The sequence below is a fragment of the Aphis gossypii genome, chromosome 2, assembly GCF_020184175.1.
Source record: "Aphis gossypii isolate Hap1 chromosome 2, ASM2018417v2, whole genome shotgun sequence".
Classification (NCBI taxonomy): domain Eukaryota; kingdom Metazoa; phylum Arthropoda; class Insecta; order Hemiptera; family Aphididae; genus Aphis; species Aphis gossypii.
Genome location: NC_065531.1, coordinates 54,049,196 through 54,074,208, shown reverse-complemented (window position 1 = coordinate 54,074,208; position 25,013 = coordinate 54,049,196). Strand labels below are relative to the sequence as shown.

The 25,013-nt window shown below is 25.4% G+C and overlaps 1 protein-coding gene and 1 long non-coding RNA gene across 5 annotated transcripts; one reads left to right on the top strand and one right to left on the bottom strand.

The window, feature by feature from the left end:
- Positions 1 to 490: 490 nt before the first annotated feature.
- LOC114131577 (unconventional myosin-Va) lies at positions 491 to 23,140 on the top strand. Of its 3 annotated transcripts, XM_050200110.1 has the most exons (34): positions 491 to 742; positions 2,712 to 2,758; positions 11,944 to 12,220; positions 12,292 to 12,436; positions 12,501 to 12,657; positions 12,719 to 12,938; positions 13,044 to 13,264; positions 13,337 to 13,468; positions 14,174 to 14,275; positions 14,349 to 14,468; positions 14,536 to 14,676; positions 14,756 to 14,840; positions 14,917 to 15,014; positions 15,090 to 15,314; positions 15,385 to 15,581; positions 15,646 to 15,757; positions 15,819 to 16,030; positions 16,093 to 16,267; positions 16,353 to 16,574; positions 16,931 to 17,249; positions 17,963 to 18,192; positions 18,634 to 18,762; positions 18,838 to 18,949; positions 19,249 to 19,432; positions 19,529 to 19,721; positions 19,853 to 19,949; positions 20,018 to 20,173; positions 20,232 to 20,332; positions 20,429 to 20,671; positions 20,825 to 21,064; positions 21,134 to 21,268; positions 21,336 to 21,458; positions 21,799 to 21,915; positions 22,137 to 23,140. In XM_050200110.1, exons 2-34 carry the CDS (start codon positions 2,723 to 2,725, stop codon positions 22,260 to 22,262), a joined length of 5,382 nt encoding a protein of 1,793 aa, XP_050056067.1. In that variant the 5' UTR covers positions 491 to 742; positions 2,712 to 2,722; the 3' UTR covers positions 22,263 to 23,140. The 3 variants fall into 3 exon arrangements, with proteins under 3 accessions (XP_050056067.1, XP_050056065.1, XP_050056066.1); XM_050200108.1 differs by lacking the exons at positions 491 to 742; positions 2,712 to 2,758 and adding an exon at positions 7,091 to 7,239; XM_050200109.1 differs by lacking the exons at positions 491 to 742; positions 2,712 to 2,758 and adding an exon at positions 8,446 to 8,538.
- Positions 6,879 to 8,582, bottom strand: LOC126549763 (uncharacterized). 2 transcript variants are annotated; one of them, XR_007603871.1, is made up of 2 exons: positions 8,435 to 8,582; positions 6,879 to 7,237 (listed from the first exon to the last, which is right to left on the bottom strand). It is a non-coding gene; the product is annotated as an uncharacterized LOC126549763 (long non-coding RNA). The 2 variants fall into 2 exon arrangements; XR_007603870.1 differs by lacking the exon at positions 8,435 to 8,582 and adding an exon at positions 7,308 to 7,532.
- Positions 23,141 to 25,013: the final 1,873 nt, after the last annotated feature.

Genomic DNA, 25,013 nt, shown 5'->3' with positions numbered 1-25,013 from the left:
CTAGTAAAAACAGAGATAATCAGATAGGTACTCGCCGGAGTACGATGATCATGCCGACGTGATTTAATCTATTCACATAAGTTTCTAGCTTGAATTCGAAACGATAATTTTATTATAATCATGTTAATGATATGGTCAACGTAGATCATTATAATTCATAATTTATAATCATCGTGTCGATCGTAAAACACATGGGTACTCCATATACACATTAGCACAAAACACAAAAATCGCGGAGTCACGAACTCACGACTACGTACACTCGATGGCGGGTAGTGCGGTAAAGTGTTTGAGCACCGCCAAAGCGTCAACTACCGCCGCAGCACCGTCGAGTGTCGAGTCGTGCCGTCGACTGGTTCTAGACGTGTTCAACAAGTATGTCCCCGTAAATCCGTAGCTAACATCCAATTGTTCGTTTATCGATCGATAGCAGCAATGCTCAGTGCACACAACATCTGATTCTACAGTGATCGTGATAAGGTTTATTTTGTATGTTATTTTTATTTAATATTTTCATTTGCGCGCCAGCCGTGGTTAGTTGGTTCGTTAACGAGACGTCGAACGCCTTCTGTTATCGTTTTGACCGTTCGTGTTTGTGCCTTGTCCGTCGAAAGCTGCTGCTATATCCGGTCGTAGAACTCGTTGCGTGAAATTTTTGATTCGTGTCTATCACTCGATGGCACAATTATCAGTTACTCAATTTCTATAGACGAATTCAAGACGAGGAGATCTCGCAAATAAGGTAAGTCTTCTTTAATCCGTCAAAATTATAGTATTGTGCTAAATAATATATTGTTGTCTATATGACGTGTAGGTTTAAGTACTTTTTTATCGTTTTGTTTTCTCTTCTCCACTCTATCTTCGATGGTTATTTCCGCATGTACGACGTGTTGTCTAAAATGAATCGATAATATTTTCTTATTCTTTAACGTTTTTTTCTTTATCATCCAGATCCGTTATATAGTGTAATTATTTTCGCAAATCACGGATGAACAAAAACCTCAAATAAATTAACGTTGATTTGCACATATGTTTTTTAAATAATTATAATTGTATTATCACGTTTATTTTTAAACTTTTTAACGACCGGTTTTTACTCTGTTGAAATCAATATTTCAATACCACAGAATAGATTAAATACTACCTATTATTTTGCTTCTCAGACAATCTTGAAACCAGTTTTTTTCTATAAATAAATACATGGTAAATAAGTTTTATAATAATTCTAATAGGTAAAATGTAAAGTAGTAAGTACCTAGACTAGACATAAATAATATACTTAAGTACCAATTAAAATATTAGTATTATTCCATTTTCTTTATCTCTACATAAAGTTGATTTATATTTATATATTTTGATCTATTATTAATATTACAGGCCTTAAAACTTGTGTAATTTGAATGATTAACAATCTGTTTTTTTTAAATATATAATGAATAAGTTTGAAAATCTTATAACATGATAAATAATTTTTGTTGATTATGTTTTACCCAATTGTAAACAATAATAAATAATTTAAATTTGAAATTTAACAGTTAAAGTATGTAACGTTTGATTATAATATAATGATATTAACTACCTGTTTTTTTTTTTTTTTATCATAACTGGCTAAATGCCAAATTGTTAAATAACTTGAATATTAGTATTTCATATTTTAAAATAATATAGGTAATTATAAACGAAACACCCGACAAAACATATATTTTTTTATTATCATAGTTTATGAACATTGAACACTATGAAATAGGTAAAAAGTATAAGGTCAGGAATTATCAATTGTGTCATTGTTTATATTTATACTCCGATTTTTAAATAAGGTATTTCACTTAGATCATATTATACTATGTTAGGTTATGATCTAAGGTATTACAATTTAGTAATGATATGGTTCTGATAATTAAAATTATGCTCATTATTTATAAATGTTGTATCTATTCAGTTTAAATATATGTAGTATTCCAACTTCTAACAATAGATAGCTAGGTTATTATTTAATAACAAATCTATAAAAACTATTTAAAATATAGGTAGGTATCTTATAAATTATTGAGTATCTATTATGTAAATAAGTACCTATTATACACATTATATTATACTTAATTAAAATAAATCGACAAAACATTGAGTTCATTAGAAAAATAATATTTAAAAAATATTTTGGGTGTTAATAAATTTTAACTGCCTAGTTTAGTTAGAAAATATTGTACATTATGGGTAAGAAATATGGTTAAAAGTATATTGACATATTAACAGTTAAACATATTTAGTCATTAAATGTCCTTTATACTACCTATGCAGGTATACTTAAATACTTATTAAACTGAATAATTGTAAACATATTTTACTATCATTGTGATACCATAGCTCATATGTTCTTACACCAATTATTTATTTACATTTTATATACATGTAATATGACTAATTAACAAACATTTATAACTAGTCTGATTTATTATTATGAGATGATTGATTCAGTGCTGCTGTATCAGTGCATGATTGAAACAAAAATTATTAGTTTGTATTTATATTTCCATTTGTATAATTATATTAGTGCATCGATTACAGACCAATTGACAATTATTATTGTATGTTAATCATACAAAATGATAAAGAATTTCAATTACTAACATTTGTTATATCCATTTTATTCTTATTTGAAATAACATCCTTTGTAATAATAATTAATTTGATTTATTAATTGTGTTTTGTAGAAAAATCAATCATGGATATTCAAAATCATAGAAATCTATATGCCTTGGTAAGTTAATATTTTATGTATGTTTAAATTAGTTTTTATAACTTTAAATAAAATAGATTACTATACTTATCTAATACTTCTATAGCTAGGGAATTTGTGGTCTGTTTAATTTAATGAATTTATTTTTTAAAAGACCTTGAAAGTTCCCTAAAAATAATACCTATGTCAAAATCATACATTTAAATACTCAAGTTAATGTTTTTACTGTATGCATTGGTTAAGTCGTATGATAAATAAGAAAAAATATATACAAAATATGTTATGTTTATTGTTTATACATATTTAAAAAATTACTATCAATACGTGGATACTGGATAGTGACCATAAAAAAAATTTATTTCCCTATAGGTATATTGTGCTAAGTAACAAATATTTTAATTTATTTTAAATATTAAAATAGGTTCTAAGTTTTAGATATTTAATAAGTCATTTTTATCATAAATAATAAAAATTGTGTTTTATTAAGAAAGTGTACCCAATACCCATCATATTAATTATTAAAAATTATTAATTGTGCTAACCTTGTGTATTATGTTACATATATTTGTTAAATATTATCAATACTCTACATTTACCTAGTAAATGTTTTTAAATAAGTGAAAATTGAATAATAATTTATGTATATTATACATATGAATAATATATATTTATAACTAATATGTATAAAAAATTGAGTAAATGCGAGGGTTAATGGGTACCTTTGCCGTATAATACAGTGTTTCTCAAATTACGAGTCACATTTAAATACTAAAATAATTTTAGCCATACATTTATAAATGCTTAAGTTATATTTTATTTGATACCTCTACATATAATAATGTGAAGTCTAGTCCCTATTGTAGAATATAGGGATTTGATTTTACAAAAAAAAAAACAAAAATTTCATGTATTAAAAATATTAATATAAAAATGTAATAAATATTCAATTACCTATCTACAGTTATTTATTTTTGAATTATAACAACAAAAATCATATTAAGAAAAATACCTAGTTAATTTACTAGTTAATATTAAATATCTTAAAATTTGAATTTCAAAGGCTCATAAAAAATGAATTCGGCATTCTAGTAGACATTTTTTTAGTATACGTTTAAAACCTTATAAAAGAATCTTACATTAAATTTTCAAATCTTAATTAAATGTGATTGATATTATAATAATATATAATGTTATATGTTATTATTTATGTATAATGTTTAACTATAAAATTATTTGCCAATTTTCCTTAGTGTTTTTATGCTCCAAAAATAATTAGTGATAACATAAGAAAAAAACACATCATTGTAAAATCAATACATTTAATATTCCTTTTGGAATCTATATAATTATAAACCTAAGTATTAAAACAACTTTCAACTTCATAACTTAGATTTTTAAAATTATATATTTCCTAGTATTTATCATGTTTTGTACTTTGTGTTAAATTACATTTGTGTAACTATTTTTTTCTAGTAAAGTTGTTTAAGTACTTAAAAATATTATTAAAGTGAGGGCATTCATTAACAAAAAGTACCTACATAATAGAATCTTCATTAACCTTCACCTTTCGGTTATTATTTCTTGGTAATTTGCTATAAAATTAAAGTAAATTGTTTTAAATTCAATATATGTTCTAATAATTTATAAAACTTACTAAATCAATTTATTAATTATTAGTCACTGATAAAATAATATAAAGGATAAAAGTAAAATTGATTGATAATTTTTATCAATTTGCATTATTAAATGATAAAATATATTATGCTTAGCAGTAATTTTTACACAAACTTTAATATTGATAATTATTTAAATACATTTAATTTCATCGACTTGTAGTAACTGTATAGCATTATTGCCAATTTTTTATTTTTTTTATAATTTCTAAAAACCCATTTTAAAATGTATTATTGTGTTAATTGGATTTTTAGTTTTTACCCATTATTACTTTTTTTCAATATTCAGTTAAGTTTGTAAATATTCTTAATATAAGTCTAAGCTAATTTCTAAGTCTCCCGACTTATTACATTTCATCAATCTAATAGGTATAACTTGTATTGCTTTTTAAAAATATGTTAGACCTCAGTATTTTAAAACTACAAAATGACTGAATTGTCTGAATTTACTTATTTTTTTTTATTTCACACAATATTTTGTATTATTTAATACTCACACAATTATTTAAAAATTAATGTATCAAAGCTTTAACCTGACTTACCAATGAATTTTTGTTAGTTCTGATTTACTATATTATGATGTTTCCTTTAAAATATACAAATGATTTGTCATGTATTGTTATATCAATCAACTTTAATGTTGACACCATAGTGTTCACACAAATAAAGCAAGAGTATGTCAATTCTTGGTTGTCTTTAAAATTAATGTCTTTGTTGATAATCAATATACTGCAAATACATAGCTTTACCTAAATTATATTAAATTCCAAATAAATATAATTAAAATATAATACCCACCTTAATTTAAAGATATAAAATTTATAAATGGTATCTAACATATAAGATAGATGAATTAAAATTTAAACAGAAGAGTAGATTACTAACCAAAGTATTGAGTAAATTAAAATACTGTTAGTGTATTAGGTACAAAATCTATGACTTAATGTAAATTTATTACTTAATCAATATTGATATTGTGTAACTTTTTGGATTAAAATTAAAATAAATTATTTTTATTGTGATGGATTATAATTCATAATATTAAGTACGTATACTTGAAATTACTACCTTATTACTAAACATATTTTATTATTATCTGATATAGTAAATAATAATAGATATAAACAACTAATCTAAATGTAACATTTATTTATGTAATATTTTACCGTGAAAAAAATTATAATATTTTTGATCGTAAAAAACTATTAGGAACTACATTTGATGCTTGTGTAAAATGTAAACATGATGGAGGGGATAAAAATTGTGTTATACCTATTTCCCCTGCCACGAAGATCCACGCACTCCTAAACATGCTTTTTTTTTAATGTAAACGGCAACTGGCAAAGTTATCGGTGAGCGCTGAGCGTATACTTTTCAGTATTCAGTAGTGTTATAAATTTATGATCAATATGTAATAGAAATTAGTTATAAAATAATAGTGAACATTTGGATAGAAAATAAATTATATTTGTTTAGTGTGAATAAATTCTAAAATATTAGTTTTGATATTTTTATTAATTTTATTATTATATTTATTTTACTCGCTAGTATGACATTTTTTGTAAATTTGTAATCAATTTTGTATATTAATAGTTATTTTGTAATGCAAAAAAATCGTAATACACGTCATGAACATTTTTTATAAATTTGCATAAATTTTTTAATCTAAATTATTTATTATAATTATCTAATTCTTAATTGAAAATTGAAAACAATATTAATTTAGTTAGATTCCGTACTTCAGTGTGTGCAGTGAATTGTAATTTAATTTTTTAAGCAATGAATTGCAACTGTGACATTGTTTAAAAACTATACGTCTAAAAAGGAATCATTGTCATAAAAGTGTACCTATTAATTATTAAATACGTATTTTACGCGATCAAATTTTCCATGCTTGAAATAAATTTTGCATTTTCTGTACACAACAATGCGCAATAATTGATCGTGTATGTAATTTTAAATTAAAATAATAAAATCAATTACTACGACGAATTTTTAAATAATCTTCCAGCGTTTATTCCTGGAAGATATGTCTGCAGTTAAAATAAAAAGTATAAAATAGCATTATGTAAAACACGGAATCCAAATAAGTGCACTTGTGTTTTGCATGTCAGTTAGACACGGTTAACCCAATGCATATTGAATTTTCTAAATATAATCTAGTATCGTCGAACGCTTATTACGAAAATAATGTACGTTTGTTGTTGGTCCTAGTTTCGTATTTTTAGTATATAATATAATATTATTTTTATTACAATATCTATTAATTTTGTCGATGTTTATTGTTATTATTTTTTTTTATCGATAATTTAACAAACACGATACGTGCAATGTTTCGGTAACACAATCGTTATATTTTCGTGGGAAAACATCAGAGATATTCAAGCTGTTCAAGCCCATCGTCACGCGGTGTGTGTTCGTACATTTGATGAAGAATTAATTCGTTGAAATAATTTCGTTCGCGTAAATTACATACTTAATAATTATATTAATTAAAATAATAATGTATTATCTATCTAGCAAAATTTAAATTAAATTCTACAAATAAACAAAATTTATTTATATTTTTCTCCCTTGTCTGGAAATGCATACTTAATGATGACTATATCGTGCGTAGTATAATAACAAAAATCAAAAAATTAAGTAGGTATCAGGTCTTATGCCCTGACTGTGAAATATATTATAACATTAATCTAATAACCGTGCGTACCGAAACTCGTAACGATGACTCCGAGAAAATGCGCGTCATTGAAACCATTGAACGATGAACTCGTGCGCCGTTTTCAATATTGGAAGTCCGCATCAGAATACAAGGCTTGCTACACTCCTGTAAGTCAGCACAGAATACGTAATTATATTATTATATTATTCTTAATTTCTGTGAAATTGAGCCTTACTACTTTGTCGACAGCACAAATCTCCACTCGTGCCAAAATGGGTATTTTATTTGTATTATTGAATAAATTTGTTGCATAACGTTTAAAACGACATTCCCGTATAGGGTACATCATCGTCGTCACAATATAGGCGATGTAATAATATATTATGTGGACGAGTATGTTTTTTAATGTTTTAAATACAATATTATGTTGAGCGCTTCGCACGGGCCAAGGCCAATGGAATCGAAGTCTGTTCGCAGGTATTAGGTACAAGTGTTATTACTTATTATTGCTTATTTTTTTTTTTAATTTTCACGATTTACGGAAACCCATTATGTTGTGCATTTTGTATGGTTTCTCGACGTGATACAGCGCCTATTGAGACTGTTGCTATTCTCGAAACGTAGCCACGTAGGTATTTTTCAAATATAAAATTTTGAAAATTTTGACTACTGTATCAAAGGAAGGCAACAAACCAACGATATTAAAATTATTGTTATCTCTCGAAAATCGTTGTTAAACGATTTGTTCATATAATATTAATGATGATAATTGATAAGTTTCATTCGTATATTTATGCTAAGTTTAATAGTCAAGGTGTGAACTTTCTAGACACTATGTTTATGATTATGATATAATTTTGATAATATATTTTGATTGTGATATGATTAAGCCTAAATCGATTTTTGGTGTACCTGTTATTCACTCAGTGGTAAAAATGGTTACCTAATAATACATAAATTATTGTGATAACTGCATAGGAAATATATCACGCTGTGTGCCTACTTCAAAACAACCTCTAAAAACTTAAAACACACACGATCTCAGCAGATCACATATTATTATAGTTTATATTACATTATTAAATATAATAATACCAACTCTCATATTAGACGTGCGCTGATTGAGAATAAGCAGCCCAATTTTTACAATCATCCAAATCAATTTTGAATAACCAAAATCATTAATTCTATGATACACAGATAGGCTGTGATAATGTTACTACAGTAATAATCTAATTATTGATTTGTGTTTAAAATTAACAAATGTAAACATACCTCCTGATATAATGTATTCATTTCTTTCAAACACCCTAAGCACATTGAACATTCTGTTAAATATTACAGTTATTATTTAGAACGTACCTAGTATTTACTATTTTCAACCATCCGGCCGATCAATCGTCCCGATAAAAATGTTGCAGATACAGCACTTGAACTTTCCACTGCACCCGTGTGTACTATGCCAGGTTGGTCTGGTGTAAATTTTCTCTGTGATATGATCGTGTGCTAGTTGTTCGATACAAATCAATATTAATCTATGCATGTTGAAAATATTGTTAACTGCGCTATATTACAAATACGTTAGTCAGCAAAGTTCGATTTAAACGTAATATTATGATGACTAGACAGCGCATTTCCTTCAATTATTTCAACAGCTCGCGCCCCATATAATATCATAAATCATAATTTATAATGTTTGTATTACAAAACTACTATACTATTCGTGAATACACAGTGAGTGTACTAAGTCAAACATTATGTTTGGTAAATTAAATAAACAGAAGAATCGGTTATCGCGCCACTTACACTATAATATAGGTACTTGCAGTAAATAAGTACCTATAATTTTTCGAAACAATAAGTATTATAATTTATAAGACGTATAATAGTATTATTACACGCTGTTAAAAATATGTTTTTCTACCCAATCGTCCAAGTATTAAAACAGACAACAAATTATATATTATAATTAAATAAACATATTGCTTTAGAATTTGATGATTTTACCATCACAATTAGATCTGTAATATTTATTACGTAGATACGTGAACCAGTTAAAAGGTTTACTTTCATTATAAGTTACAATAAACCTGTAGTTTTTTTTATTAATGTATTAAAAATGTTGTAGTTGTATAGGTATATACTACGTAATACAGCATATAATATTTGGCTTGAACTCAAAATACTACGATCACGTGGTAATTTATTCAAAGTAAAATGCTAATTTTTTCATTAATACGTATGATCAGTTTTATTTCTTACCTGTATTATACATGGATTCAATAATAGCTAAACAAGTCGTTCTGCCCGCGCGATTACGAATGACTGGTTTTTAGATGCGTACCTATACGAATTGAGAAATGAAAGAGTAACCTGTAGTATTATGGTTACCTACCTATATTAATATAATATAATTTTAATTAAATAATCATAAACTATGCATGATTTTTAATTTAAAATATAATAAGAATAAGAGTATATCACTGTAAAAAAGGGTAACGTAAACGTGCATAATATAATATAAAAAATGTTGTTTTCTCGTCAACTATTAAGTTAGATGATAGTTGTTAAATAATTTGTATAATATAACATGTTTGTCCTTATTATTTATACTGTTGCATAATATTTGGTAATCAAAAACAAGTAGGTATGAATAGAAAAGAAATTACGACTGACTTAAACTGTTATGGTTATTGAAAACAATTGAAAAAATAATACTATTACCTATTTCAGAATAAATGCATTTCAATTATTTTTAATACTGTTCAATATTATATTGATATTTCATAAAATCTGCAGACGATAATGGATTAATATTTTAAATTATAACGGTCACAACCACTGCAGATATTTTTGGAATACCATAACTCATAATATAATAACTTGTTTATTACTTGTATTATAGCTATATATCTAAATTATAATTAGAGCTGAATAATAATTTGAACTTACCTGTTTGTTCTCTTTTTTTGTCACTGCATAATATTTTCTTATTTATTGTTAAAATTTCGTTTTTTGTACAATTGTTATTATCCTTAGGAGCTTTTTTTGTGTTTAAATTGCTATTTTCAATATTGCTTTTTGACGAATAACATTATGATAAAAAAATATCACTTATTTTTTAAAGACCCTGTTGATTTTTTCTCATTTTATGTATTTATTTTAATGTATAAAAGTGTTGTCGGTAGATGTTAGTTAATGGAATATATTAATGTATTATGTTGCGAATTATTACAAAAATTGTTATATAACTATTAATTAATATAAGAGTAGGCGTGACTACCTACTAGGTATTTTTTACTTTTTGCATCACTTTTTTATGTTTTTTTACCTGCATAAGAAATGTTTTTTTGAAAACAAACACTCATTGCATATACGTACAATGTACGTCGTACATATTACGAAATTTATTAAAACTCAAAAAGAAAAGAACCACTAAGTATGATACATCTTCTGACTTCTAATGAATTTCAATAGTATCAAAATTTAAATTTATCATAATTTTCTTTCTCTTTTGTAAAAATTGGAAATTACCAGTATTTTATAAAGTATCAACAAACGATCAACACCAAAACGTCGATTTTTTATTGTTAATCGTGTATTGTTTATAAACTTGTTGAAAAAAAATTAAGGTAATAAAATCATTGTATTATCGCCTCTTTATAATAAGATACAATTTTTGCCTAATGTTTTAGTATGATTTGTGTAGTTTTTTTGCTCAAAATAGATACAATTTTAATTGTAATTCATATAATAGTGATAATAATTGGTGAAAAGAAATGCCTTAATTTTCATTAGTATGAAACTAGTAGCGTGATAAAATTAAAAAAGTCCATGCTTTAGCAACCCTTCACTTTTTACTTTGTAATATGTCCTCGTGTTGTATACAAAACATTGTTGTATGTATTTTGGAAACTTGACAAGAGCACATTTACCCTATGTATTACATTATTTGAAGTTGGATTTCAACAAATATTAAACTTTAGAATAATTTTGTTAATCGTTTGTTTGTTATTTGTTCAGTTATCTTCACAGATTAGATACAATTACATAATGATATGAAATAATCGATTATGTAAAAAAGACGTCCTTGAAGTCCAATAACAATAATTTTACATGAGTGCACTGAGGGTCAATCGTTATATTATATTTTATTGTGAGAGTAATCATTGTTGATTGAGATAATATCACGGTATCGATAATTAGTTCATTTTTTTTATATCCATACTATGATTTGATATCTTATTATATTATATTATTTTTATTTTATTTTTGTTGATTCTCAAACCAACCTCTCGTCTACCATAATTACTTATGATCCTATGGCCTATGCCAGTGGTGCGCAACTTGGGGGTGGCCAATAATTTTACACCAAATGAAAAAGTTATATATAAGGTATATTGTTTTAAAGTTAACATAATATAGTCTTACATAATATTGGTAGGAAGGGGTGGGGGTCGTATTATCAAAATAAATAATTTTGGGGGTCGTGGATTACAAAAGGTTGCGCACCACTGGCCTATGCTGTATTAATCTGAACTAGTAGTTTTTAAATACCTAGGCTACCTAGCTATTGAAAATTTTAAAATGATATCTCCGTGCAATGAATATACCATATCTTATACAATATTATGTCACGGTATCAATTACCATTATTATTATGAAATTAAGATTTTGACATAGGTAAATTATTGGTTAATTTACAGTCGTATGCATTTTTGATATTGAAATAAATTGACGTTTCATTATCATAATGGTTGATTGGTTATAGCAAAGCAAGTGATCGTATTATTATCTAAATTTATAAACTATTAATTGAACATAGAAATATTTTCATACCTCATAAATTTTAATTTCAATTATTGTTTTAGGGAACAAAAGTCTGGATCCCTTGCCATTCAGAAGTCTGGCAAACAGCAGAGATAATAGAGGCATATGATGGACATAAATTAACAGTAAGAAAAATTAAATCCAGAGATGAACAAGTCATTAAAATTTCTTCGGATGAAGAACTTCCACCTCTTCAAAATCCTGATATACTTCTCGGGGAAAATGATTTAACTTCATTATCATACCTACACGAACCAGCTATTCTATACAATTTATATTGTAGATTTGTTCAAAGTCATGCAATTTACACTTATTGTGGTAATATAAATTGCTTTAAAACAATTTCAATAATTCATTGTCTAAAGTATTGGTTTTTTTTCATGTATTAGGTATTGTCTTGGTTGCCGTTAACCCTTATAAAGATCTTGACATCTATGGCATTGATACAATGATGGCATACAGAGGTCAAACAATGGGCAGCTTAGATCCCCATGTATTTGCTGTGGCAGAACAAGCATTTAATAAAATGGAAATGTAAGACAGTAAATGAAATATTTAGGTATAAATGTGTGTTTAATAAATTTTTCTTTTTTTTTAGAGAAAACAATAATCAGAGTATCATAGTTTCTGGTGAATCAGGTGCTGGAAAAACAGTTTCTGCTAAATATGCAATGAGATATTTTGCTACAATTAGTGGCTCTGAAACTGAAACTCAAGTTGAGAAGAAAGTTTTAGCTTCTAGCCCTATCATGGAGGTAATTAAAAAAAATATATTAATATTGTAAGTTGAACCTTTTATGAAAAATAATCTTTTAGGCTATTGGGAATGCTAAAACAACTAGAAATGATAATTCATCTCGTTTTGGAAAGTATATTGAACTTCATTTTAATGATCGGAATCACATAACAGGAGCCAGCATGCGGACATATCTTCTTGAAAAGTCCCGTGTTGTGCACCAAGCAGTTGACGAACGAAATTATCATATATTTTATCAATTATGCTCTTCTCGTGAAACATTTCCTCATTTACAACTAGGTAAATAATAAGTAAAGTATTTGAACATTATATTCTTAATAAATACAAAACATGAATCTAGGAATAAATACTTATTAATTTGTTTATTTTTACTATTGTTATTAGGTGATTCAGAAGAATATTTTTATTTGGCTTCCCAACCAAGTAGTGATAATGACCGTGAAAATTTTTTTGAAACAGTCAATGCTCTTAATACATTAGGGTTTTCTCAAGAAGACCAAGATCTTATGTGGAAAATATTAGCAAGTATTTTACACCTAGGTAATATTGAAATAGTTGACAAAACTCAAAAAAATCCCGGAGATAGTGATTCATGTTATATATCGGTTAGTTTTGCTTGCTACATTTAAATTAAAGTGATAAATAGATAAAATAATTTTACTAATTTCTTAATTTAGCTGAAAGATCCTAGTTTAGAAATAGTTTCAACTTTACTAGATATCAATAAAGAAGAACTTAAAAAATGGCTATGTTTTCGTAGAATTGTCAGCATGAAAGAAACTTATGAAAAACCAATGACTGCAGATGAGGTAAGTAATTTTATATTTTATTTTAGGCACGATATCAGGACCCTATTTATATTTAATGTATTTGTACAATTTTTCATAAATTGTGATAGTTAATTAGAATATTTCAAATAAATTGTTAATCAGCTATGAGTCTTAGTACTTGTTTGTTATCGTCCAACCATATAGTTTGCTGTTATTGTTCCTACAATTATCGGATTTAGCTCATGATGGATGATCTATTTTAGGAAATGGGAAAACAACATTATTACCTTTAATAAAACAAATATATAAGAGCAGGATCGATAATTTTGTCAGATTGTTGCAAAGCTTAAAAGTGAATGGGATTCCAACATAGTAGGTTAGGTTGTTGATCCAAATACATAACCTCGTTTTGCTAATTGGGGAAATATATAGCTTCATGGAATAAAAAGAAATTTTCTGGAGTATTTATGTGGAGAACACGTCTCGGGAAAGACGATGCATTTAAAACTATCCTAAAGATATATCTGAGTTCTGGCCTCCATTCTAATTATGATAAAATATATATTATATACATAATTTATAGTTATAGTACATTTATTTTTCTTACTTTTTATTATTAAAAATATGTATAATTTACTTATAAAATTGTTTATTTTATTTATGATGGAGGATGACAAACAAGTACCGAAATCTCTTATAGAAAAAAAAACTATTTTACTATTTAACATTTTATTTGTTTTTTAGGCAAGTGGAGCCCGTGATGCTTTAGCCAAACACATATATGCATCTTTATTTCAGTGGTTAATATCAATCATGAATAGAACCATGTGTGAAACTTCTCCATCGGTTTGTTTGTTTAAAATACTTAATCTTATTGCAACCAATTGTTATTATTTAAAACATATAATTTTGCATTTAGACTAATTGTCCAATAATTGGTGTCTTAGACATATATGGTTTTGAAATGTTTGAATTAAATAGCTTTGAACAATTTTGTATCAATTATGCTAATGAAAAACTTCAACAACAATTTAATTTAGTAAGTTTCGGTAAAAAAATAATATTCTTTTTGATTGTTTTTATAAATAAACCATGTGTCTTATTAGCATGTATTCAAACTTGAACAAGAAGAATATGGAAAAGAGGGAATTGAATGGAAGTTCATTGACTTTTATGATAACCAACCTTGCATTGATCTTATTGAATCTAAGTTAGGTATACTTGATCTTCTTGATGAAGAATGTCGAGTAAGCTATTTATTTATTTATTTATTTATTTATTATGTATCATTAAATTTTATTACTAAAATGTGAATTAATATTTAAGATGCCTCAAGGATCAGATACATCTTGGACCCAAAAACTATATACCAAATGTATTAAATGGGATAGGTTTTCAAAACCTAAATTTGGTATGTAAATATATAATAAAAATATATTTTTTTAATCTTGTTATAATATGTTTAATAATATCATTAATTTTAAAAGCTGGAAGCGCATTCACAATTAAGCATTTTGCTGGTGATGTTGAATATTTTTGTGACGGATTTTTGGATAAAAATAAAGACACAGTTTTTGAAGATCAAGTATTTATTTATAAAGAAATAATTCTAAATAATGTCTCCACAGATGTTTCATTTTATAATATATATTTATTTTAGGTTAATGTACTGAGAAATGGGAAAAATAGTATGTTACGTACAATATTTATGGTAGAAAGTTCTAATGATCGTAAGCTAAGTGTGCCAGATCGTAAAGCCAACACTCTCACAACTCCAAAATCAGCCACAATTGGAGCAACTTCAAAATCTCGAATGCTGACGCCTATGAGACCAATCTGTGCAACTATTGGATCACCTACACATTCTAAACAAAATAAGAAAACCGTATGTTATTATAATCAATAATCATGATATTATAAAAAAACATGAGAAAAATATTTTTTTTTTTTTAAAGGTGGGTTCACAATTTAGAGATTCACTTAATGCTCTTATGACCACACTTAATGATACTACCCCACATTATATAAGATGTGTTAAACCCAATGATAACAAGTTACCATTTGTATTTGACCATCAACGAGCTGTGGATCAACTGCGAGCATGTGGTGTGTTAGAAACAATACGTATAAGTGCTGCTGGCTTTCCTTCTAGGTAAAATTTTATATTCTTCAAATATTTATTCTTATTAAATTCATTTTTAAATTAAATATTTTAGATGGACCTATGTAGATTTCTTCTTAAGATATCGTATATTATTAGAATCAAAGAAAATTAATAGAGATGATCCAAAATTAACATGTCAACGAATTGTGGAAGAACATATTAAAGTATATCTATATACTTACTTAAAAATTCTTTAAACTGTGTAATAAACTTGACATTTTACAGACTGAAGACAACTATAAGTATGGTAATTCAAAAATATTCTTCAGAGCTGGTCAAGTTGCATACTTGGAAAGAAAACGTGCTGATAGGCGTAAAGACTGTAGTATATGTATTCAAAAAACTTGGCGAAAATACATATGTCAAAAAAAATACAAACAAATCCAAACTAGTGCATTATTAATTCAGCGATATGGAAGAGGTTTCTTAAGTAGACGGTAGTATAAAATTTATTTAGACTGTTTCATAATAATAATAATTATTTTAATTGATTGTTTAGGTTAGCAACATATTTACGGAGAACCAAGGCTGCTATTAAAATTCAAAAAGTTGTACGAATGTGGTTATGCCGTAAAAAATATTTACATTTACAAGCAGCAGTACTTATTTTACAACGATATTATCGTGGTTACAAAGCTAGAAAATTCACTTTAGAATTAAGGCGAAACAATGCTGTAAGAAATTATTTTAGTATTAGTCAGTTGTACTATGTCTTACTACTTACTATTTTATTTTTAATTTTAAATAACTTGATTATAGGCTGTGCGTATTCAATCTATTGTTCGAATGTGGTTATGTTATCGTCACTATCATGATACATTGGATAAAATTATTAAAGTCCAATGCTGCATTAGAAGATGGTTTGCAAGAAGATGCCTAAAAGCATTAAAGAAAGAAGCTAGATCAGTAGCTCATGTAACTAAGTTAAATAAAGGCTTAGAAAACAAGATTTATATGATGCAACAAAAAATAACAGAATTGGTAAGTTTTTATTTTTAAGAATTAAGTTTATTTCAAGATTTTATAAATTATTAAAATATATAATTAAATAACAAATAACAAATCTAAGTACAAATTACATTTTTTTCTTTATGTTTCAAACATTGTTTCATACATCAAAGAATTAAAAAATCTTTTATATTTAATTTTTTAATTTTTCTTATATTTCATAAAAATTTAAAAAAATGTTATAACAATGCCACAGTTATCAACATGTGAAATTATCACTCCTCCCTGAAAAGAAAAAATCAAATATGTTAGTTTTAGTGCGTTTAAATATTTTCTTCATTATTTATTACTTAAATGATAAAATAAATAATATAAGTAATTTTCTTTAGAACAACCAATTGTCTTCAACTAAGTCATTACAGTCTGAACTACTGGAAACTAAGCAAAAATTAGTAGAGCAAAAACAAATTGCTTCTGAATTAGTTATTACCAAAAAACACGCTCAGCAAATTCAAACTAAGTTTGATACTTTACAAATAGAGTTTGAATCAGAGAAAAAAACTACTGAGAACATACTCGAATCCTATAATAATAGATGTAAAAAAGCTGAACAAGATCTTTTGGAAGCACAAAAAATTATTGCAGCATTAGAATCGAATGTGTTACTTTTAAAACATGAAAATGAAAAAAATTTAAAAGACATTGAAGGTATGTTGAATTTACCCTCATATATCCTGTACCAATAAGAGATAGAGGGAAACAAGCAATCTGTTTCATGAAGTATCATTTATTTGTATGATAATCAAGGGTGCTCATATAAGGGGGAGGGCAAGGGAGTGACATGTCCTCTCCCTGGAAAATGTTGGAAATCTTAGCATATTGTTTACTGTGATTAGAATCTATTTATTTATTTTGATAGAATTTAAACATTTAATTTAATATTAGATAATCTATAATTTTTTTTATGAAAAATCAGTTTTATTATTGTAGAAAATCAAGTTATTAGCTCTAAATAACAATATGCTTTTTAGTTTTTATACTATGGATAATATTATAAATTCTTATTATAGTGTGAATTGCCATAGATACCAATATGTATATGTATGTGTACACCACCATAATATTTTATTTATGATCTCAGTTAACAGATATGTGTGTAATTATATATATATATATATTATATACACTACAATATACATAGAGCCATTCCTATTTATAAATGGATTAATAAATAAAAATGTTGTCCTCTTTTAAGAATTTTCCTATGGGCACCCTTGATGATAATAATATTAATATATATCAAATTAAAGAGTAGAAGTTTTTTGTATTTTTGAATAGTATTAAAGCTTAACACTACACTATAGTAGTTGTGACTTAACTTGTAAACTGCATTTTTTAAAGACTGTTATATTTAATTTTAGAGAATTGGAACACAAAATTTGACAATGAAGTATTAAAATTTCGAGATGAAATTGAAGCAGAAAAGAGTAAATATCAAAAATTATTATCAGAAAAACGTTCAATTGAAGAAAAGTTAGAAATGTTTGAACAACAAGATATTAATGCATCTGGCGATAGTTTCAATCGTAATAAATTTGATTCAAGTTTATCTTATCAAGAAAATGGGTACACAACAAAAGATGTTAAAAGTGTAAGTTAATTTTAATTATTATGGAAAAAATATTACTGATTAATGATTAGGTATTTAATGTTTGATTAATCTAAGTTAATAGTATAAAAATATTAGGTAGTTTATATAAAATAAACATATTTTTTTTATATGAGCAGCAAAGAACTTTTTCATTTTTTTAATGAAAATTTTGCTTCATTTTTAAGCTTTAATGGTAGATTGTAAAATACTTAATATAGTCTATACTTGAAAAAGTTAAAATGTAGAAATTTCTCCTAATTTTCTTAACAATGAGAAAAAAACTATCAATAACCAACGGTAAAATTGGAATATTAATAAATTAATATTTAATAACTTTTTATAACGTTTTTCATAGTGTTAGAAAGCATTTGTAAACATTATACATACTCATTAATAAACAATTTTACTTAATAATAAAATAAAACATGCTACAATTTACAGAATAATTTGGAAAATGGTGATTTTATAAAACTTCAAAAAACTTTAAAAACCATTCAAATGGAAAAAGATATGTTATTAAAAAAAATAGAAAATGATAAATTAATCCGAGATAAATCTAGTGATGATGATGTAAGTATAATACCAGACTATATTATATTTAAGGACTTGAATAAACAGATTTTTATGACAATTTTATAATTTTAGATATCTCGATTAAAAGAACAGAATAATTTATTGCGGCAAAACTTAAATTCACTCCGTGAAGCATCAGAATCATCAGACAACCATAATTTCATCGTCGCTGATGATTTGACTCGTAAATATCGAAAAATTTTCAAATTTATATTCAATTTAATCGAATTTTACTTATTATTCCCTTGACTGTCGAAGCTTTTCTTCGTATTTGAATTATTGTTTATTATTTATTTAATTTTATTGTTTTATTATTATTTTACGTTTATATTTAAATTAGATGTACCTGTCATTTAAAGTTTCAAATCAATAAATGCATAATCAATAAACGAAGAACTTGTATCTTTTCTCGTAACCAATTATTCATTTTAGGGTTCATTACTAACATTAAATTTTTAAAATACAAATATTATATTTATTTAGGACAATTAGAAACATTACAAGATGAATTATTCAAAAAGAAATCAGAATGTGTTCAATTACAAAACCGTCTTGATGGTACAGCAGAATCATTACGCAAGATTGTTGACTACAAAACTACAACTTCATCATTAACTGAAGATAAAGAATTGAATCAAGCAATGGATGCTCAAAAAGCTATTAATCGGTAACAAGGGTTTTGTTTTTTATTTTTTGTTCAAATTATAACTAAATGAAATTTAAAAAAAAATAATACTTAATCATATAATATATACTATTACAGACATATTTTAGATGAGTTCCAAACAGAGAAAGAAAAATGGAAAGAAGAAAAAGAAAACATGTCCAGTCAACTTATAAAGTTACTTGATGAAAATGAAAAACAACAAGAACTTTTAGCTATCGAGTTCGATAAGAATCCACAATGTGATGCTATTTTACAATCAGATATGAATAAACTCAATTATGATAATTTAGTAAGAACAAACATAATATTATAATATATTAATAAATATTAAATTAAAAATTGAAAAATAACTCTCTATATTACTTTTTTCTATTTGTAATATTTTATAATTACTTTCATTTATGATTCTTTAATATTTAGAAATTGCAACAAAAATATGATACACTTTTACGAAAATATGTGGCGTTACGAAACGATATGTTGTTAGAAGGGAAAGAAAATTCATCAATTAATTTTGGTAAATTGATAAAATTTTATTTTATTAAAACTCATTTATTTTGTTTTATTTTATCTTGGTGTTTATAGATGTAGAAATAGACAATGAAAACTTTGCTAACAGCACAACTATATCTGGTGATGATGGGACAATTATAGCTAAAAAAAAAAATCGTTCAGAATTTATGGGAATGTTTAAATGTTCTGTAGAAGATGATCCAGTTGTAGCTCGCAATTTAATTATTGGTAATTTGTTAAATGTTTTAATAATATAAATATCCTAAATTATATTTTTTTGTTTTAGAGTTAAGACCTGAAACCGCATTGAAATTATTGCCCGGTTTACCAGCATATATTTTATTCATGTGTATTCGTTACTATGATTTTATAAAAGAAGAGAAAAGAGTATGTATTATTTTGATATCTAAAATACTTATTTTATAAATTGTTTTTTTTTTCTGAAAATTGATTATTAACATTTTATTATTGTTTTCTGATTAGATTGGCTTATTTTTAACAAATGTTGCAAAAAATTTACAAAAAGTAAAAAAACGTCAACATCAAGACACCATGATTTTGTGGCTTTCAAACACAATGAAATTAGTACATATTCTAAAACAATATAGTGGAGAACCAGCGTTTGCAAATGATAATACATCAAAGCAAAACTCTCAAGCACTACAAAATTTTGACTTGGCTGATTATCGTCAAGTATTTAGCGATCATGCTGTGATACTTTACCAAGTAATTAATTTAAATGCTATTCAATTTTTAAAAAATTTATATATTTAAAATATAAAAAATTTATTTAAGTACTTAATATCAATAATAAAAATATATATATTTATCAACTTTAATACCTATACTTAAGCAATGTTGTTGAATACTGTATTAAAGGATTTGGTGCAAAAAATGCAAGAAAGGATAAGAACATTAATAGTTCCCGCTTTATTAGAGCACGACTCACTTGGCATCGATATTGGTAGAAATATTAGACGAAGTTTAGGTTCATTGAAATCAACTTCAACACTTTCTAGTCCAACTACACTTACTTTGGAAAATGAATTAAATACTATGTACAGTCAATTATTGGTTCATGAGATTGACCAAGAAGTTATTGTACAAATATTCAAACAAGTAACATTTTTTTATTGTTTTCATATACTTGGATAAAAATTAATAACAATTTATAAATTGTGATTTTAGCTTTACTATTTCATGTGTGCCACTGCATTAAATAATCTATTACTACGTAAAGATTTGAGTTACTGGTCCAAAGGCATGCAAATTCGATTCAATTTATCACATATTGAACAATGGATAAGAGATAAAATACTTTATGTAAATACTTTATTTTTCTCAGTTATTATTTGTTCTAAGTTTTAATATTAATTATTTATATATGTAGCCACAAGATATTGTTAATACATTATTGCCAATCATTCAAGCATCACAGCTATTACAAGCAAGGAAAACCGAGGATGATGTCAACAGTATATGTGAAATGTGTGATAAAATGAATGCAAATCAAGTAAATATTAATTTTCTTTAAAATATATTATTCATCCTTATATTGAATATATTATCTGTTGAATAATTTAATGTATATTATCATATTTCTTTAATTATGTTATACTACAAAATATAAATACTTAAATAAGGTTTATAATAAAAAAAGAAATATGAAATAAAACATAGTCAATTTTTTTTTAAACAATTACGAATATGAATATTAATAATATCTTAAATTCAATATGCTTACAAAATCATAAATATTCCTACTTTTATATACATCTTCAAAATCAGTTAATATTTCAAAAAAAAAAAATAGTAAATGTTTGATAAAAAACTAAATTATTTTAATTTTTTAGATTATTAAACTTCTGACATCATTTAAACCTACTGATGATTGTGAAGAACGTATATCCATGGATTTCATTAGAAAAGTTAAGGATAAATTAGAAGAGCGGCCAGAATGCCAAGATAAGGTAATTTTAACATTTGATTTAATGTTTAAACTGTTTAGAGAACATATTATATGTCCACATTAAAAAGGTTGCAAAGTTACAAGTTATTACAGTAAGTATTTTAATCTAATAACTTGTAACTTAACCTGTGTATCTAATTAGCTACTAATTTAAAAAGTTACAACCAACCCCAGTCATGCTTTCTTAGAAATAACTCACTAATTAATCCTTTAATATTTTAGGAAAAATTATTAATGGATACTAAGTATGTTTACCCAATCACATTTCCATTTCATCCATCCAATATAAGACTAGAAGATATAGAATTACCAGAAAGTCTTAATTTAAGTATGCTAAAAAAGATTTAAATAAAACTTATATTTTTCTTTTAATGATAATTTTTTGAATAATATTTATTTATATAATACATTTCTATATATTTAAACAAATGTGTGTATTTAATTATACATATATATATATATATTATTTTGATTTTTGGATTTAAAAAAATAAGGCTGTGAAAAATCAAAACCATTTTATTATATTTCTTAATCATAAACTATTGTAATTTGTTCAGTCGAACAAACATTCATCTGTAGTAAAAGTTCTTTAATAACTAGAATTTAAGTGTCTTATGTATAAAAATTAATATTATTATCATTATGTTATAATAATTATTGTTATTTAAAATTCTATTAGTTTGTTGAAAATTTAATTGTTAAAAATGTGCCTGAGATAGTTTTTTTTTATTTTAATTTGTATAGTTTACTTACAAAATATTTTTAAATAATGGTATGACATAATATTGAATTTATATATGTTTATTTTATATATCACATTTCTCTAAATAGTCTTCCCATTTAAAATTAATGATAAGGTTGTACGTTCTAAGCTTCTGAGAAAGGATGCTTGTTAAAATGTATAAATAAATACTATAAATGTTGCATGATAATTCACAAGTTTACAATTTATATTTATATTTATAATATTTGCATATTAAATAGCTAATACATAAATTATCTAATTTTATAGAATAATTCTAAAGTTGATGACTTTAGTGCCATATTTTTTTTAAATAAATTATTTTTAAAGATTTATTTTAATTTGTGTTTATTATTTAAGCAAAATGTAATAGTCAATAAATGTACTTAGTATAACTACCATTGCCTTTTTGTAATTAATAATAATATTGTTAAATTGTGGATATTGTATTGTATTGTTACCTATTAAATTAAGTTTAATTTGACTGTTATTCTTGTCAAATATTTAACTTTTGAACAAACTAAAATAATCTTAAAATCTTATTATTATTATTTTTTTATTATTTTAAATTTTCTTTGTAATTCAAAATTTATAACATTTTATTTTAATAATGAATCATGTTTTATGATTATAAATTCACTTTTTTTTTTTTTTATCAATTTTAATTTTTGAATTCTGGCTATTTTCAAATAATGTTAGGTATTTACCAAATATTTTTTTTTACACATAACGGAAAACCGTGTGATGGTATACAAAAGTATTTGAGAATGGTAAATACACTTCTACACAAAGGATAAATTTAGATGTAAAAACTTTCTAATGTAAGTTTATAACTTTAAATAGCATATATTAACAACTGACCTGGGTTTGATGTATTTCCAGTTGCAACATAGCAAATAAACAGTTGTTTAATAAGTAAGTTTTTACGAAAAATATCCTTTAGAGCTTAAGACTATATTATTCAAGATCATAGGTACACAAACATAAATTTACCCATACACATGATACATTATTAGTTATATTACTTACTAGTGTTAGTACACTAGTAAAATAGCTAAGATTACCTAACTAGATAGGTGGCATTTATCTTTTTTTTTACGTGTATAACAAAGTAAAATAAAACCCTTCAATTTGTAGAATTTATTAAATACCTAAATTGGTATTCATTGATTATTAAGAAAAAAACAAAACAAATGTTTATCGTACTAACACATTTGTGTAGTTTGTCAAAGTCTGAATAAATCGTAGGGCATAAGAGGACGTCTTGTATACATAACACTATTATATTATCATAGGTCTTAAGGTATAATTTATTAACTCCAAAATTCAGATTTTAAATAACCGCATTATTGAAGAAAAAAAATTGGTAAACATTCTTGATAAATTACCAGAACATTCTGTATACATATGAATAATATAATTCTTTTAATTATTCTACTACTAAGACGTTATTATGTTAAACGTTTAGAAAAGAAATGACAGCGGTCAGGTTATATTTGGCTTCTGTGTTTTAGGGAAATCTTTTGACCATATGATATATCTGTCTATTGTTGGATTACTATTTTATTTGTTTTTTTTAATGAAATTATTGGAGTCACTAATCATGTCTGACGAATGATAATTGTCATAGATATATTTTATAATACATTAATGTGATAAGTTCTAAATTAAAGGCTTATTATTTTTACAGATTTAGTGATTCATGGCGTCGTTTAACATAAATTATGTTACTATCACACAATTATCGTAAAACCTATAAACATTCGTCATACATGTCTCGTTCTCAGAATCTAAAACATAATATTCCATAATCGGATAATCCAATATAATTAAGAATACTAGCTGTCACCTGCGAGCGTCGCCCCCGTGGATAGTTGTTTGCAAATCGTGGGTCTGTTTCATTGTCTTATAGTTATTTTTCGATCATAAAATGCTATAAAGTGTACATATACCTACGCAAAACAATAATAATTTAAGGTGTTTATAAATTTTCATAAATATACTTTTAGATAATAAAAAACAATTTTTTTTCTCACATTAATAACATTATACTTACGCCCGGGAAATATACTGTAATAATAATATTATAACGTCGTTAAATTAATAACAATAATAACGATTATTAAACAACAACACTAGGCATGGCATATTGTGGGTTTTTCGTATCGCACAGCCAATAAGCGAGCTATTGACTTACTATACTACTTTTATTTTGGTTATTATCATTATTGGATGCGTTTTAACATATCTCAACTACTCGAGTCTCAAGCTTAAGTTCGTCAGTCGTAGTTAGAACTCAGTGATCTATACTTCTAACCCCGCTGAGGCGTTCAAAGCACCGAGCCGTTGTCACATCT

Excerpts from the sequence above, each read along its gene's own strand:
- LOC114131577 (XM_050200108.1), top strand. The coding sequence starts at position 7,135 with ATGACTCCGAGAAAATGCGCGTCATTGAAACCATTGAACGATGAACTC. Across the intron at positions 15,015-15,089 it reads ACACAGTTTTTGAAGATCAA|GTTAATGTACTGAGAAATGG; the intron begins GTATTTATTTAT and ends TATTTATTTTAG. Across the intron at positions 16,575-16,930 it reads AACAAAAAATAACAGAATTG|AACAACCAATTGTCTTCAAC; the intron begins GTAAGTTTTTAT and ends AATTTTCTTTAG.